The following is an 18,894-nucleotide window of genomic DNA, read 5'->3' as shown; positions in this document are numbered from 1 at the left end:
TGCATTTTGCCTACGTCGTTGGCACCCACATGTACTACAACGACCGGATTCTCACCCTCCCACTCCAGGTTTCTCTGCAGCCCAGATGTGACATCCTGGACCCGAGCACCAGACAGACAACACACCCTTCTGTGCACTTTGTCATTGTGACAAAGGACAGTGTCAATACCCTTAACCCCACTGTCCCCAATTACGACTACGTTCCTTATCACCTTCTCTTTGCCTATATCCTGTGTCTGCATCATGGTACTGTGTGCAGTTTGCTCACCAACCTCACCTCCCTCGTTCTCGTCCACACTGGAAGCAAGAACCTCAAACCTGTTATGCAGATTGAGAGGCTGAGGCATCCGGTCCCCACCCTCCTTCCTCCGGTCCCCACCCTCCTTCCTCCTCTCAGCAGCCCCCTCTTGTTCCTGACCCTTAGAGTTAGCCAGTCCGGCGGGGGTGGATGTCTCTTGCACCCCATTGACAATGGCACCCTCTCTCCCCCTGATGAGCCTCAGTGTCTGAAGCTCAGAGGCCAGCTCATCTATCTTGAGCTGGAGCTCCTCCAGCAACCTGCAATTACTGCAGACATGGTCACTGGGAAGGACCCTGGGGTCCACCAGCTCCCACATCATACAGAAACAGCACATCACATGCCCCTCCATTATTCACTGTAGTAGTATTGAAAATTTCCACACAAACTTACCTGGCCCTTTTTCTCCCTAGCCCTTTGATCCTAAGCCCTAATAGCTCACTCTGCTTCCCTCTCACTCCGCTGCCTACACCAGGCCTCCTTTTAAACCTGGCGCTGTTTAAAAGCCTGCTCACCCACAAATCCCTGCTATCCACTCCCTTAGAATTCTTAAAGCGGTAAATACAAAAAGCCCGCAAAAATGCTTTTAAATGATTTAAACAGTTCTACAAGGTAAGTTCTTACTACGAAAGGGCTTTAAACTTATTTAAACAGGTTTTTAACAGGTAATTTCTTATCTGACTCTCTGCTCCCTCACTCGTCTACTCCAGCAAACAATGGAAGGCTTCACCGTGTGAGTATCTGGTGTTATGTAACGAGGCGGGTAGAATTAGGGACCTTGTGGTGAAGAATCCTCTTGGGGAGAGTGATCATTGTATGGTGGAGTTTCTGGTGCAGATGGAGGAGGAGAAAGTGGGTTCCCGGACACGCGTCCTTTGTTTGAACAGAGGGGAGTATGGAAGGATGAGAGAAGAATTGGCGAATGTTGACTGGGGGAGCGCATTGGAAGGTAGGTCTGCTGAGGAGCAGTGGAGGATCTTTAAGGAGATCTTTCTTGGTGCTCAGCAGAAATTTATTCCGATGGTTAAAAAGGACCATAGGAGGAGAGGTAATAAGCCGTGGATAACGAAGGAGGTGAAGGAAAGTGTTAAATTAAAAGCGGAGGTGTTTAGAGTAGCTAAGAGTAGTGGGCGAGAAGAGGATTGGGAGAGGTTTAGAAGTCAACAAAGATTGACAAAGAAGTTGATAAAGAAGGGTAGGAGAAACTATGAAGCTGGGCTAGCGCTTAATATAAAAAAGGATAGCAAGAGTTTTTATAAATATATAAAAAGGAAGAGGCTGGCTAGGGTGAACGTTGGACCCTTAGAGGATGAGAGGGGGGACTTAGTGGTAGGGGATAGGGAAATGGCTGAGGCCTTGAATAACTTTTTTTGTTTCGGTCTTCACGGAGGAGGACGTGAATAATTTGCCAGGTGTTAGCGATGGAAAGATGGTAGGACAGGAGGGTCTCAATGACATTATTGTTACTAGCGAGGCGGTGCTCGACAGACTGGAGGTACTGATTGTGGACAAGTCCCCAGGACCGGATGGAATGCATCCAAGGGTTCTGAAAGAAATGGCGGAGGTGATAGTGGATGCCTTGGTGGTTATTTTCCAAACGTCGCTGGATTCCGGGGAAGTGCCGGAAGACTGGAAAACGGCTAATGTTACGCCGTTGTTTAAGAAGGGCGGCAGGCAAAAGGCAGGGAATTATAGGCCGGTTAGTTTAACGTCTTGTTGTAGGTAAAATGTTAGAATCCGTCATCAAGGAGGAAATAGTGAGGCATCTTGAGGGGAATTGCTTGATAGAGCAGACGCAGCATGGTTTCGTTAAGGGGAAGTCGTGTCTGACAAATTTATTGGAGCTCTATGAGGATGTGTCTAGGGCGGTGGATAGAGGAGAGCCGGTGGATGTGGTCTGTCTTGATTTTCAGAAGGCGTTTGACAAGGTGCCTCACAAGAGGTTATTGCAGAAGGTAAGGGGGCATGGAGTTGGGGGTAGGGTGTTAGCGTGGATAGAGGATTGGCTGTCAAATAGGAGGCAGAGAGTGGGGGTCAATGGGTGCTATTCGGATTGGCGGTTGGTGACTAGTGGAGTGCCCCAGGGGTTGGTGCTGGGGCCTCAGCTATTTACCATTTATATAGATGATCTGGAGGAGGGAATCGAGTGTATGGTATCGAAATTTGCTGATGACACCAAGGTTGGTGGAACGGCAAATTGTGCGGAGGGTGTGGAGAGTCTGCAGAAGGATCTAGATAGGCTGGGCGAATGGGCCAGGAACTGGCAAATGGAATTTAATGTTGGCAAGTGCGAGGTGGTCCACTTTGGTAGGAATAATGGTAGGAAGGACTATTACTTACGTGGCGAAAAACTGCAGCAGGCAACGGTGCAGAGGAACCTCGGGGTCCTTGTGCATGAGTCGCAAAAACCCAGCTTGCAGGTGCAGCAGGTGGTCAGGAAGGCGAATGGGATGTTGGCCTTCATAGCGAGGGGGATTGAATATAAAAGTAGGGAGGTCTTGCTGCAGCTGTATAGGGCACTGGTGAGGCTGCAGCTGGAGTACTGTGTGCAGTTTTGGTCGCCGCACTTACGCAAGGATATTTTGGCCTTGGAGGGAGTGCAGAGGAGGTTTACTAGGCTGATGCCAGAGTTGAGGGGGTTGAGCTATGAGGAAAGGCTGAATAAACTAGGCTTGTACTCGTTAGAGTTTAGAAGAATGAGGGGAGATCTCATTGAGACATATAAGATGATGAATGGGATGGATAGGATAGAGGTGGAGAGACTCTTCCCGCTCAGAAAGGACAGTAGGACTAGGGGGCACAGCCTCAAGATAAAGGGGGGGGGAGCGGTTTAGAACAGAGTTGAGGAGGAACTTCTTCACTCAAAGGGTGGTGAATCTCTGGAATTCTCTGCCCGTTGAAGTGGTGGAGGCTGCCTCGCTAAATATTTTTAAGACGCGGGTTGATGGGTTTTTGATAAGCGAGGGGATTAAGGGTTATGGGGAGAGGGCGGGAAAGTGGAACTGAGCCACGACAGATCAGCCATGATCTTATTGAATGGCGGGGCAGGCTCGAAGGGCTAGATGGCCTACTCCTGCTCCTATTTCTTATGTTCTTACTGTGATTTAAGCTTTGGTCACAGTATGACACGTAAATCACTGGCAAAACCAGGCATCCTGCAAGCAATGCAGCACAAATTCTACTGGTATTGAAAGAATTTGATGCTGAGATTATGAATCTTATGAAATGAGACACATTTTCCCCCAACAGCTAGGAATTCCTTCTTGCCCCATCTGAAATATATTCTCCACCTCGCTTTAGGAAATGCATTTCTCACTGCCAGAGAATGGACACAAAATCGATTCTCAAATCTCTGTTGACACCACTATAGAGCTGACCTTACCTGTGGTTTTCCATGCTTTCACTGGGAAAAGTTATCTACTCAGTGACTCACTGTTGGCCCAAACTGAGATTACCGCTATGCTTTGAAATTTCAGCAAGATCACACCTGAGCTGTTTTCCTTCCTTACAGATCACCAGGCTATCTAGGGAAAGGCACTTTCAGTTGCATTTCATTCTGCACTGCTCTAAGTTCACTTTGTTGAGATAACAATAAAATCAATTTGTATAGTATAGCAAAATGCAAGCAGCGAATTTGATTGTTTTTCAGGTAACTGCATGCATTTCAATAGCAATTGCAATACTGTATTAGTTATGAGGGCAGACTGCATAGCGTAGGCTTATGTCCTCTGGAATATAGAAGATTAAGAGGTGGTATAACTGGGGCATTTAAGATCATTAAAGGATTTGATAGAGTAGATGGAATATAAATGTCCTCTGGTGGGGAAGCCCAGAACAAGGCTTAAGTTAAGTAAAAGACCTCAAATTACAACTCGACTGTTCAGGAGTGATATTATTTACACAAATAAGGATTGTGGAAATCTCAAACTCATTCCCCCAAAAGACTATTGAGGCGTGGTCACTTGAAAATTTCAAAACAGTTGGATAATTTTTGGTAAGTAAGGGTATTAAATGAAATCAAGTTTAAAGTTTATTTATTAGTGTTGCAAGTAGGCTTACATTAACAGTGCAATGAAGTTACTGTGAAAATCCCCTGGTCACCACACTCCAGTGCCTGTTCGGATAAACTGAGGGAGAATTTAACATGGTCAATGCGCCTAACCAGCACGTCTTTTGGATTGTGGGAGGAAATTGGAGCACCCAGAGGAAACCCACACAGACGTGCTGATTCCACACAGACAGTGATCCAAGCCAAGAATCGAACCCCGGTCCCTGCCGCTGTGAGGCAGCAGTGCTAACCACTGTACCACTCTGGCAAGATGGATAAAGGGAGTTCAGATACAGATCAGCCATGGTCTAAATGAATGGTGAAACAGGCTTGAGGGACTGAATGGCTTACTCTTAGATTCTTGCATGAATATGGCTCGTTCAACTAGATAATCCATTTAAAGCCATGAATTTGCAATTATTGATACCTGTTACAAAGGCAGAATGGTAGTATCCACAGGAAACCCAGCAGATTTGTTTTCCGACATCCACTTGAAGTGGCACAGTAGCATTCTTTTCAGTATCAAGGCCGATTTGTCCCTCAGAATTGTCACCCCACATAAAGAGATTCCCATCCTCTAAAAAAGATGTTCAATAAAACAAATAAGTAAATTAGAAGTAAAGAGAAAATTATAGCTAGTTATTTCTCAACTTTAAATAGTGTTCAGAACAAAAAAAAGTACACTTTTTATGCTAACACATTAAATATAATTTCACACTTGTTCTGTATTCAGGAAGAACAACAATAACTAACAAAACAATTATTACAGTAAACAGATTACTTTACAGTGAAGGTTAGATCATTTAGGCTTTTCAGTAACTGGAATTTCCAGTCAAATATTTAAGCATAAGCAGACAGCAATAGCGTTGATCACCTGTTTGGAATTATGACAGAGGGGATTACCTGGTTTTAAAATTCCAAAAGGCAAAAAAAGGGGAGGGGTTGATTATGGTATTGCGTTCAATTGCTTTCAGCATCTCACTGAGGAAGGACACAGTGGACTTTGAAGAAAATTGATCAATAATACATTAGCATGGTACCTGGGTGAAGGGATGGAGCTATGAGACTAGATAAACTTGAGTTTTATCCATGGAGTTGAGGAAGTTGACCTGAGGTGTTTAAAATGGTGAAGCAAATTGACCAGATAGGAAACTCATCGAACTAGAAATGGGATTCAGAACAAGGCAATCTGTTAAAATTTGAACTAAACTTGTGAAAAGCTAATCTTGAGAACTGGAAATGGATGACTCAAAGACCAAAGGTGCAAAATCGATTGAAATGTTTGGTGATGGGCCGGATTCCCCAACTTTGCTCGCAGCCGAAATTCTCCCATCCTGCTGCAGTAAACGAAAATATGGCTGAGCACCAAATTCTCCATCCTTGCTGGCAGCAGCCAGAGAACAATCAGAGAATTCTGGCCAGGGTGTTAAGTATTTGGGTGTCCAAGAGATGCAGAGAAAGGCCAATAAATTGCCAAACAGCATGCCCCAGAAGGCCACGAATGCCAAATACTTTGGTCTCATTCCTGTGGTACAGATCTAAATCCCCAAATGTATGGGATCTCTAGCTAACCTGGACTATTTTATTTCATGAATTTAGTTTTAAACATGGAATTCATGTGTGCTCTATTCTTTCGCAACCTCTTGGGACTTTTGTTTAGTGTTTAAACAAATTCTAGAGTTAAAGCCACAAGAATGACAGCAAACTTTATTTAAAAAGGTAACATAACTTTTTTAAATAAATATTACTGTTAGTAGGAATCATTTCCAATAGCAAGTAAAATCTTCTAAAGCAATTAGTAGTAAATATATTCTATGGAGCTGCAACTCTCAAAACATCTCTGAACCGGTGTACGGGAAACCTACCTCTGAGGACCAGTCATGGGTCTATCATAATGTTGTCTTAATAACCATTATCTGTAATATCAAAATCCTCCAGTATCAGCTGTGAAGAACATTTGATATTTCAAAAGACAGAAGGTCTCTTTTCACAGATTGTTTAACACTGTGTTCACACCCAACAAGTTTAGCATGGTACAAAGCCAAAATCACTTTGCACTGACAATAAACTTGATTTGCAATCCAGGCAACAAGGTCCAAGCTGACTTTGAAGAGGAGCAGATCCACCTCCACAGAATGTCACTCAATTTCGTTCTAGTATCACGACCCAATAACATATGTGCTTCACATCAACACTATAACTAAACTGTGATTGCAACATGCATTACTATGGCCTGTCTAAATAAAAATATCAGATTATGCTGGGACCTGTTTTCATTAGAATTTGATTTAAGACTGCCAAGTTTATTTCAGCCAGCAGTGAAAAGGAGACTTTTTTCTCATCAGTCCAAAATGAATTCAAACCCAAGTTTCGAAGGTGAAATGACTGCAGTGATTCATTTCACCAAACGTCCTTTTCAGAGGGTTTTATAATTAAATGAATAAACTGTCATAGAATCTTAACAGTGCCGAAGGAGGCCATTTGGCCCATTGCACCCACTCTCTGACAGGGTGTCTCACCCAGGCCCTCTCCCTATCCCCACACATTTACCATTGCTAATCCATCTAATCTACACATTTTGGGACACTAAGGGGCAATTTACCATGGTCAATCCACCTAACCAGTACATTTTTAGACTTCTTTGGACCGACGAAGAAAACCTACGCTGATACAGGAAGAACGTGCAAACTCCACACAGACAGTCACCCAAAGCTGGAATTGAACACAAGTGCTGTGAGGCAGGAGCCACATGCAGATTCTAAGCTCAGTTTCACAAACTGAGCTTAGAACTAAATAAGAGGAGGGCAGCACCATGAACATACAATTATTTGGAAACAAGTGGGTATGACTAATTGGTTTTGCTTGGACTGGAGAAAAGTTGTAAGCAGTATATCCTGAGGATTCGTGCTGGGTCCATACAGAATATTTGAACATGGACACATGGAGTAGAATACTAAAATTTGTTGATGACACTGAAATAGGAAGTGAACTAATGTATTTTAAAAAAAAATTGAAGGATGGGATTAAAGGCTCAGTGGAAAGATGCTGAAACAGTTGATGGAGCAAAGAGGTTTATGGGTGAAAATACATACTTCCCTAAAAACATGAACAATTGCATTTTTTATAATTAAGACAAAACACATAGAGTAAGGAAATTATGCTTCTGTTATACGTGCCATGGATTAGACCACAGATGGAGTACAGTGCACAATTCTGCCACTTCTCACCAACCCACTATAAAGAGAGAATTAAAACCAGAGAGTAGACATAAAATCACAGAGGTGATGCCAGGGATGAGGAATTACAGTTATGATGGGAGAAACCTGTGATTGTGGAAACAGTAGGGAAGCCCAGAGATTCAACAAAGATTTTTTGTTTTAATCACATAGGTTTCCAATAGGACGAAAAAGAAAATACTTTTCACCTACTTGACTCCTTAGCGACAAGTAACCATCGATTTAAAATAGTCACAAGGAGATTGAGGAGAGACGTTTGCGTTAACATTGCTAGAACATGAACTGCTTTGCCACAAGGAGTGGATAAAGCAGAGACAATTACATTTATTAAGGGGAGAAAGCCATGAGGCTGTGGACCAAAGCAAGACAGGGGCAGTAGCTTTGAAAATCTAAACAGAATATCCTGGAAGAAGCTTCAGCCAGGTCTGGCAGCATCTGTGGGCAGAGAAAGTTTCAGGTCAATTTCATAGAACTTAATATGGTTTAGTTTTGCAGACGACACAAAGATGAGTGGGAAAGCAAATTGCGTGAAGGACACAGAAAGTCTGCAGAGAGATTTGGATAGTCTAAGTGAGTGGGCAAGGATCTGGTAGATGGAGTATACGTTGGTAAGTGAGAGATTATCCACTTTGGAAGGAATAATAGTAAAATGGACTATTATTTAAATGGTGAAAAATTACAACATGCTACTGTGCAGTGGGACCTGGGGGTCCTTGTGCATGAATCACAAAAACTCAGTTTGCAGGTGCAGCAGGTGATCAAGAAGGCAAATGGAATGTTGGCCTTTATCGCGAGAGGGATAGAGTATAAAAGCAGGGAGGTCTTGCTGCAATTGTACAAGGTACTGGTGAGGCTGCAGCTGGAGTACTATGTGCAGTTTTGGTCCCCTTATTTAAGAAAGGATATATTAGCTTTGGAGGGGGTACAGAGAACGCTCACCAGCTTGATTCCAGAGATCAGGGCGTTAGCTTATGAGGAGACATTGAGTAGACTGGGCCTGTACCTCATTGGAGTTTAGAAGGTTGAGGGGAGATCTTACAGAGACATATAAGATAATGAAGGGGCTAGACAGGGTAGAAGCAGCAAGGTTATTTCCACTTAGAACGGAAACAAGAACTAGACGGCACAGCCTCAAAATAAGGAGGAGTCAATTTAGAACACAGTTGAGGAGAAACTTTTTTCTCCCAGAGGGTAGTGAATCTTTGGAATTCTGTGCCCATTGATGCAGTAGAGGCTACCTCGTTAAATGTGTTTAAGTCACAGATAGATAGATTTTTAACCAATAAGGGAATTAAGGGTTATGAGGAGCAGGCGGGTAAGTGGAACTGAACCACTATCAGATCAGCCATGATCTTATTGAATGGTGGACAGGCTCAAGGGGCTAGATGGCCTAGTCCTGCTCCTATTTCTTGCGTTCTTATGTAGTCGAGATCCAGCACAGACATGATGGGTCAATTTACAAACTTGAGCTCTGTGAGGTACATGATCCTATGACTTGTCCTGGAATAGCACAGTTTTGGGCGGCACAGTGGCAGAGCGTTTAGCGTGGCTGCCTCACAGTGCCAGGGATCTGGGTTCGATTCCGGCTTCGGGTCACTGTTTGTGTGGAGTTTGCCTATTCTCCCCACATTTGCATGGGTTTCCTCCATGTGCTCCAGTTTCCTCCCACACGCCAAAGATGTGCAGTTAGGGTTGATTAGCCATGATAAATTGCCCCTCAGTGTCGGGCAATATGTGGGGTTATGGGGATAGGACCTGGTAGGATTATTGTCTGTGCAGGCTCAATGGGTCAAATTATCTCCTTCTGCACTGCAGATTCTCTCATTTTATTGTATTCTTTCTTTGAGGGCAAGAAAAAAAGATGCACATTGCATTAAGATTCATTCCAGATTTGTAAATTATAGCATGGAATACTGTAGCAGAACATTTTCAGACATGATTAAGGATCAAAAAGTAAAAGGCATAACGAAAGGAAATATTTTGAAGACACACAGGTAAACACCACAACCATGAAATCTGGCCTGTCCAGAATCTAGATAGTCAATAATTCACACTGAGCCTCAATCCTGTTTAAAAATTCCTCACCAGTTAAAGCTGCTGAAATGTTTGATCCAGCTGCCAGATGTTTGATTTTTTGCTTATTTGTGAAGAACTCTACACGTTGAAATGTTGTTCTTTCTTCAGTATCTCCCAGGCCTAACTGTCCTTCACTGTTGTCACCAGAGGCATAAAGGTTTCCTTGTTCTGTGTAACAGGTAGATTGGTCATTTCTTAAGTATATGCATGATCCTTATAATTTCATCAATATTTATGACCCTTACTTGAGGTTTTTAAGATAAACATAGTGTGTTTTAGGATAAACAGTAGTGGCTGAAACATGGGAAGCAAAGATCCAACCCACAAAAGGGATGAAACTGAGGAAACAAAAAACAAAACAATATTTTTTAAAAAATGGACTTCTATTCACTAATCCAAATACTGTAAAGTCATCTTTAAAAAGCAAATAGTTGTTCCACCCAATCTTTTCTTAAAATTGAAATGCACAACACAAAATTAATGTTTTAGCCAGGCCCAGACAAGACTGTCAACTCTAAGTTAGGCTTCGGGTGCTGCACAATGTAAAACAAATTGAGGGAAATACTTCAATCACAAACACAGTGGTTGATGCCCTTCCAGAAAGTCATGCAAGTTCCTGATTTTTAAAAAGGACAAGGCCAGCTGAAGTGCTAAGAATTTACTTTTATGCTGGTCAATCTCCCATAGCATTGCAGTTAAGGCCATGTCTATTCTGCTGTTCAAAGCAGACCCAAATGAACTGGGGTAGACAGATGTAATTCAGTCTCCATTATGAAAGCAGCTGGGTGCAATTACAGGGTGACATGTATAAACAAGTAGCTCCAATTATAAGTGAGGACAGAGGAATTTAAACAGAGTAATATTGACAGTAAATGCATGTAGACACAGGATTTCAACACATTGCACAGGCAAAACATACTAGAAATCTGGGCATAGGAATTTCGTAAGGGGAGAAAGGCGGGGGGTGGGGGGCATGGTAGCAGTCCGTCAAATTCCCTGGGTGACCTACCTGCCACCATCTGCAATTTTTACACAATTTTACATGGAGTGCGTGAAGCCTCGTATTATCATTGCTCCATTTAAGGCTTTTACATAGGCTGCTTCTTGAGTGAGACTAATTCAAGGGGATGCCCAACAGGTTACCCTGTTCAGGGCTTGGGCAGGAAAGGGGATCACCACATGCAAAGGCCTCCTTTCCACATTGGGCATCCACTACCACCAACCCAAGTACTCCCACCAGTTTCCCCATGGATGTTCCCTTTCCCTTTGGCCTTTCCATCAAGATAAAAACTAGAGATTGGCTACTGCTGCCACTGACACTACTAAGATCAGTCTGATTGGCCAGCAATTCTGAGATGGGATTCTGCTCAAGTGAGTGGTTATCCCCAACCAATTAACATTCCTCACAGTTAATTGGCTGTGGAGTTGCTGTGATCATCCAGGGATGCATTCCCTGGTTCCTCATCAATGGGTGGCATGGTGGCACAGTGGTTAGCACTGCTGCCTCAGGGACCTGGGTTCAATTCCTAGCTTGGGTGACACTCTGTGCAAAGTCTGCACGTTCTCCCCGTGTCTGTGTGGATTTCCTCTGGATGCACTGGTTTCCTCCCACAGTCTGAAAGACGTGCTGGTTAGATGCATTGGCCACGCTAAATTCTCCCTCAGTGCACCCCGAATAGGCACAGGAGTGTGGCGACTAGAGGATTTTCACAGCAACTCCATTGCAGTGTTAATGTAAGCTTACTTGTGACACAAATCAAACAAAAACTCGTCAAGTGGCAGCCCTACTCCAAGTAAATGCTCATTAATATCCTCGTGCTATCTTTATCAAAGAACAAAGCGGTGGATGATCAGTGAACAAAAGTTAAAGATCAGCCCCACACAGTACATGCAGTGTCCATATTGTGGCATTGAAGCCAACAAAAAGCAGATTCCATTATGAAAGTGGCAGGATCAGACAGAATCAGTTTGGATTTATGAATGGGAAATCATGCTTGACAAATCTGTTGGAATTCTTTGAAGATGTAACTAGTAGGAGTTGACAACGGGGAACCAATTAATGTGGTATATTTGGACTTTCAGAAGGCAATTGACAAGGTCCCGCACAAGAGATTATTGTGCACATTTAAAACGCATGGGATTGGGGGAAGTGTATTGAGATGGATAGAAAACTGGTTGGCAGAGAGGAGACAAAGAGTAGTAATTAATAGGTGTTTTTCAAATTGGCAGGCAGTAACTAGTGGAGTGCCACAGGGGTCAATGCTGGGACCCTAGCTATTCACAATATATATTAATGATTTGGATGAGGAACAAAATGTAGCATCTCAAAGTTTGAAGATGATACCAAGTTGGGTGGGAGGGTGAACTGTGACAAGGATGCATAGATCCTTCAGAATGACCTGGACAGGTTGGGTGAGTGGGCTAATCAATGGCAGGTGCAATATAATTTGAGTAAGTATTAGGTGATTCACTCTGGGAGCAAAAACAAGGAGGCAGATTACTACCTGAGTGGCTGTAAATTGGGAGAAAGGAGTGTGCAGCAGGACCTGGATGTCCTTGTGCACCAGTCACTGAAAGTAAGCATGCAGGTGCACCAGGTGGTAAAAAAGGCAAATTGCATGTTGGCCTTCATTGTGAGAGATTTCAAGGACAGGAATAAGGATTTGTTGTTGCAATTATACAGGGTCTTGGTGAGGCCACACCTGAAGAATTGTGTGCAGTTTTGGTCTCCTTTTCTGAGGAAGGATGTTCTTGTTCTCGAGGGAGTGCAGCAAAGGTTTACCAGGCTGATTCCAGGGATGGTGTGACTGATGTATGAGGAGAGATTGATTAGGTTAGGATTGTTTTCATGAGAGTTAATACGAATGAAGGGGGATCTCATAGAGACTTATAAAATTCTAACAGGACTAGACAGGGTAGATATGGGGGGGGGGGGGGGGGGGACATTCCCAATGGTGGGGGTGTCCAGAACCAGGAGTCACAGTTTGAGGATTCAGGGTAGAACATTTAGGACGGAGATGAACAGACATTTCTTCACCTTAAGAGTGGTGAGACTCTGGAATTCATTACCAAAGAAGTAGTTGATGCCAAAACATTGAATTTATTCAACAGGCAGCTGGTATAGCACTTGGGGTAAATGGGATCAAAGGTTATGGGGAAAAAGCCAGATTAGGTTATTGAGTTGGATGATCAGCCATGATCATAATGAATGGCGAATCAGGCTTTAAGGGCCAAATGGTCTCCCCCGCTCTTATCTTCTATGTTTCTATGTAAATGTTAAGAAGTTATAATGGCAAAGCACGAGCAAAAAGAAATCAAGCAATGTACATTTGATACACACGCAGATTTGATACATTTAAATATTATCGAACATGGGGAGCAAAGCTGGCTAGAAAATATAGTGCTTCTTTTCAGTGTGTGCCGACGGAACTTAGAGATACAAAACTGAGGTGCTGGAGCACCACTGTTCTTGGAAGGTTCCAATTACATATGACAAGTTAACTTAGGCAATTATATATTTTATCATTGTAATCTAAACCAAGTCTTTACAATCCTAAATAGCTATATTCAATAATATACTTGAAAACCCAGCATCACCTAGCCCATCATACCTGTGCAAACTAATGTATGGTTTCTCCCACAGGCAGCAAGTTTCACTTTCTCTGATTTCAGTGCTGAAACAGAACACACATTTAATAAAAAATCGTGTACTAATCTTCAAACTGCAATGAATATATTGTTCAAAAATAATTTTACTCCAATAGGGCAGTTTACTTTCTTTTCATGAAACTTTGCTTTGACACAAACACATTACAATTTTGCAAATGAGAAATAAAAAGCACTCAAGTTATTATTGCTCCATTTTAACAGCATAACTATCATACTTCTTGTACAGGTATGATGCAAGAGATTCTTGATATTATTTACAAGGAAATACAGCATCTTAGCAAATCATTTTAAAAAATTATTTCACAGGGCGTAGGTGTCACTGGCCAGGCCAGCATTTTTACTGCCCATCCCCAATTGCCCTTGACAAGGCGGTGATGATCCACCCTTTTGAACATGTGGTTCATGTGGTATAAGCACATCACAGCACTGGTAGGGAGGGAGTTCCAGGATTCTGAACCAGGAACAGTAAAAGAATAACAATATGGTTCCATGTTAGGATGCTGTGTGGAATGGAGGGGAACTTGCAGGCAGTGGTGTTCCCATGCATCCACTGTTCTCGTCCTTCTAGGTGGTCAAGAGTTTGGAAGACACTGTTTAAGCTAAGTTGCTGCAGTGCATCTTATAGCTGGTATGTACTGCTGCCACTGTGCATCAGTGGTGGAGGGAGTGGAGTTTGAAAGTGGTGGATGGGGTGTCAATCAAGCAGACTGCTTTGCCCTGAATGGTGTCAAGCTTCAGGCAGTCATTCAGGCAAATATAGAGTATTCCATCACACTCCTGACTTAAGTCTTGTAGCTGGTAGACAAGTTTTGGGGAGTCAGGAGGTGAATTACTCATTGCAGAATTTTGAGCCTTTGACCTGATCTTGCAATCACGTAATTAAATGACTAGTCCAGTACAGTTTTTGGTCAGTGACAATCCCAGGACGCTGTTAATGGGGAATTTACAGATAGCAATGCTGTTGCATGTCAAGGGGAGAGGTTGAATTCTCTTTTGTTAGGCACTACTGTGGCACAAATGTTACATGCCACTTATCAGCCCAAGCTTGAATGTTTTCCAGGTCTTGCTTCATATGGGCATCGATTCCTTCAGTATCTAAGGAGTTGTGAATGCGACTGAAAATTGTGCAGTAATCACAAACAAAGGCAGATCATTGATGAAGCTGCTTAAGATTGTTGGGCCTCGGCAACTACCTTGAGGAACTACTGCAATGATGTCCTGGGACTGAGGTGATTTATCTCCAACAACCAGAACCATCTCCCTTTGTATGACAGCAACCAGCAGAGAGTTTGCCCGATGATTCACAATTTCAGTAGGGCTCCTTGATGCCATACTCAGTAGAATGTTACCTTGATGTCAAAAGCAGTCACTCGCACTTCACGAGAAGAGTGGGCCAGGTAGATCCAAACTGAGTTCCATGAGCTGGTTATTGCTGAGTAAGTGCTGCTTGATAGCACTGTCAATGACTTTTTGCATCACTTTTCTAACGATCCAGCGTAGGCTCATGGGTCAGGTAGATGGCACTGGTGTAGCTGTACTGGAACATCTTGGCTAAGGATGCAGCTAGTACTGGAGCACATGTCTTTAACAGTATTATTGGAATATTGTCAGGACCCATAGCCTTTGCAGTATCTAGTGCCTTCAGTCATTCCTGATATCACAGAAAATGAACTGAATTGGGTAAAACTGACATTTGTGTTACTGGGAACATCAGCAGGAGGCTGAGATAGTTTGTGAATAAAGTACTTCTGGCTCAAGATTGTTGCAAATGCTTCATTTGACAACTTTTGCACTGATGTGTTGGGCTCCCCCATCATTGAGGATGGGAATATTTGTGGAGCCTCTTCCTCCAGTGAGTTGCTTAATTGTCCACCACCATTCACAATGGATTTCCCAAGACTACAGACTTAGATCTGATCCAATAGCTATGAAATCACTTAACTCTGTCTATCACATGCCACTTTCATTGTCTGGCATGCAGGCAGTCCTGCATTGAAGCTTCACAAGGTTCATACTTCATTTTTAGGTATGCCTGGTGTTGCTCTTGGCACGTCACCTGCACATTTCATTGAACCAGGGCCGATGCTCCAGTTTGATGGTAATGATAGAGCGAGGGATATGCCGGTTCATGAGGTTACAGATTGTGATGGCATGGAGCACTGCTGCTCATAACCCACGGCAACTCGGACGCCCAGTTTTGAATACAAGATTTGTTTGAAATCTATTCCATTTAGCACATTGATAGTACATTATGCAAATCCAATGCTGAACATTAAGTTTGAATTAGAGAAGAGTCATATGGAACTATTTTTCTCTCTCCATAGATGCTACCAGACCGAAGGTTATCCAGCATTTTCTGCTTTAATTTCAGGTTTCCACCATACACAATATTTTGCTTTTACTTAATTGTTTTACTGCTTATTTCTGGTGACTACAATTTTATATTTGTCTCTACAAGATATGCTGTGATCTCGACTGTCCTCATTCCATAGTTTTTCCTCTGCTACTATTACACTTTTCTCATCCACCACTTAGTCTCTTACGCCATCATGTGGCAGCTCCTAATGATACCACAACTTTTCATCACTCAGACGTTTTTTGGCATATCCTTCATGTTGCTTTCTTTATCTTGCAAAAAAACTGTCAACTCATCCATTGCTTCCTCTTTCTCTCCAATTATATTTTTAAATACTTTCTAGAAGTTGAGGGTTACAAGAACAAAGGACTTTCCAAAACTAACCCTAAATTTCTAGAAGTCGAGAGTTACAATACCAGAGGACTTTCCAAAACTAAACCTAATTCTCTTCTCCTTAAAAAGTAGAAGGTAATCGATCCTTTCTGAAACTGTGTTGTCTGCCATATAATAGATTATTCATATCAGTTTCATTATTTTGCCTGAAACCAATGTAAGATTCGCATTTTTGTTCCTTGTCTTTTTCTAAAAAAGAGTCACCACATTATTATTCAAAAGCTCCTTTCTAATGATTGCTATCATTTACAAATGTTGTTTCCAATTAACACCCTCTTTATCATAGCATTTGTCCCTAGCCATTTACTGGCTTTGAGCACTTTAAGCCATCCATGACATTCATGCAAATTACGAGGGTTCTGAAAGAAATGGCGGAGGTGATAGTGGATGCCTTGGTGGTTATTTTCCAGACGTCGCTGGATTCCGGGGAAGTGCCGGAAGATTGGAAAACGGCTAATGTTACGCCGTTGTTTAAGAAGGGTGCCAGGCAAAAGGCGGGGAATTATAGGCCGGTTAGTTTAACGTCTGTGGTAGGTAAAATGTTAGAATCCGTCATTAAGGAGGAAATTGCGAGGCATCTTGAAGGGAATTGCTTGATAGGGCGGACGCAACACGATTTCATTAAAGGGAAGTCGTGTCTGACAAATTTACTGGAGTTCTATGAGGATGTGTCTAGGGCAGTGGATAGAGGAGAGCCGGTGGATGTGGTCTTTCTGGATTTTCAGAAGGCATTTGACAAGGCACCTCACAAGAGGTTATTGCAGAAGGTCAGGGGACATGGAGTTGGGGGTAGGGTGTTAGCGTGGATAGAGGATTGGTTGTCAAATAGGAGGCAGAGAGTGGGGGTCAATGGGTGCTATTCGGATTGGCGGTTGGTGACTAGTGGGGTGCCCCAGGGGTCGGTGCTGGGGCCTCAGCTATTTACCATTTATATAGATGATCTGGAGGAGGGAAACGAGTGCAGGGTGTCGAAATTTGCTGATGACACCAAGATTGGGGGAAAGGCAAATTGTGCGGAGGGTGTGGAGAGTCTGCAGAAGGATCTAGATAGGCTGGGCGAATGGGCCAGGAAATGGCAAATGGAATTTAATGTTGGCAAGTGTGAGGTGGTCCACTTTGGTAGGAAGAATGGTAGGAAGGACTATTACTTACGTGGCGAAAAACTGCAGCAGGCGACGGTGCAGAGGGACCTCGGGGTCCTTGTGCATGAGTCGCAAAAACCCAGCTTGCAGGTGCAGCAGGTGGTCAGGAAGGCAAATGGGATGCTGGCCTTCATAGCGAGGGGGATTGAATATAAAAGTAGGGAGGTCTTGCTGCAGCTGTATAGGGCATTGGTGAGGCCGCAGCTGGAGTACTGTGTGCAGTTTTGGGCGCCGCACCTGCGCAAGGATATTTTGGCCCTGGAGGGAGTGCAGAGGAGGTTTACTAGGCTGATACCGGAGTTGAGGGGATTGAGCTATGAGGAGAGGCTGAATAAACTAGGCTTGTACTCGTTAGAGTTTAGAAGAATGAGGGGAGATCTCATTGAGACGTATAAGATGATGAATGGGATGGATAGGATAGAGGTGGAGAGACTCTTCCCGCTCAAAAAAGACAGTAGGACTAGGGGGCACAGCCTCAAGATAAAGGGGAGGCGGTTTAGAACGGAGTTGAGGAGGAACTTCTTCACTCAAAGGGTGGTGAATCTCTGGAATTCTCTGCCCGTTGAAGTGGTGGAGGCTGCCTCGCTAAATATTTTTAAGAAGCGGGTTGATGGGTTCTTGATAAGAGAGGGGATTAAGGGTTATGGGGAGAGGGCGGGAAAGTGGAACTGAGCCACGACAGATCAGCCATGATGTTATTGAATGGCGGGGCAGGCTCGAAGGGCTAGATGGCCTACTCCTGCTCCTATTTCTTATGTTCTTATGTTCTTATATAATTGCCACTAATTTCCATTCTAGATCTGTGTTGGATGGCAAGCAAATCATACCTCCACTAACGAATACTTCCAGGAAGTAAACATTCAGTATATGTTGCCTATTCGTTTTAGTTATTCTTCAATTCAAACTCCTTTTGCACAATTAATAGATCTTAATTACCTTCTGATACATCTCATCTTTTTTATAATGCTTGAGGAACATCATACTGTAATCGTAAACTGCTTTCCCTTGCAACCAACTCCATCCCTTTCCCTGGCAACTGCATTCTTTGGCAATTGCTTGGGGTTGAACTAGACCATTCACAAGCTTGGTAACACAGTTGCCCTGGAGATGAGCTTCTGACCATGTATCTGCGTCATCACCAAGACAACCTACTTCCGCCAGGCCCAACATTGCGGCTGCCTTAGCTTTTTCCTGCTGAAATTCATCCAAACACTGTTACCTCTGGACTGAAGTACTACAATGCTCTCCTAGCCAGCTCCTCCTCTTTCACTCTCTTTAAATTTGAGTTCATCCTGACCTGTGCTGCCAATATTGTAACTGAAATGAAGTTTTATAGAACACAGAACATAGAACCGTACAGCACAGTTGTGCCGAGCTATGTCCAAACCCAAGATCAAGCTATCCCATTCCTATCATTCTGGTGTGCTCAATGTGCCTATCCAATAACCGTTTGAAAGTTCCTAAAGTGTCCGACTCCACTATCACAGCAGGCAGTGTATTCCACACCCCAACCACTGAGTGAAGAATCTACCTTGGACATCCCTCCTATATCTCCCACCATGAACGTTATAGTTACGTCCCCTAGTAACAGCTCATGCATCACCCACATGTCCACTGACCTAAACTCTGTACTAGTGCAGCAACTCTTCAATTTAAAAATTCCACTCTTGTTTTCA

The 18,894-nt window shown here is 43.2% G+C and overlaps 1 protein-coding gene across 3 annotated transcripts in view; it reads right to left on the bottom strand.

Moving 5' to 3' along the window:
- The window catches only part of rpgra (retinitis pigmentosa GTPase regulator a), a 71,041-nt gene that overhangs the window by 20,266 nt on the left and 31,881 nt on the right, over positions 1-18,894 (bottom strand). For all 3 annotated transcript variants that reach the window (XM_080203866.1, XM_080203865.1, XM_080203867.1), the window contains 3 exons: positions 13,270-13,332; positions 9,668-9,826; positions 4,774-4,923 (listed from right to left, as the gene is read on the bottom strand). In XM_080203866.1, coding sequence (XP_080059992.1) covers positions 4,774-4,923; positions 9,668-9,826; positions 13,270-13,332 — 372 coding nt within the window. The remainder of the gene's footprint in view (positions 1-4,773; positions 4,924-9,667; positions 9,827-13,269; positions 13,333-18,894) is intronic.

Source organism: Carcharhinus amblyrhynchos, chromosome 15 (assembly GCF_965287045.1).
Source record: "Carcharhinus amblyrhynchos chromosome 15, sCarAmb.v2.hapA, whole genome shotgun sequence".
Taxonomy (NCBI): Eukaryota; Metazoa; Chordata; class Chondrichthyes; order Carcharhiniformes; family Carcharhinidae; genus Carcharhinus; species Carcharhinus amblyrhynchos.
Note: the sequence above shows the minus strand (reverse complement) of the source record. Positions and strands in the feature narration are given on the sequence as shown.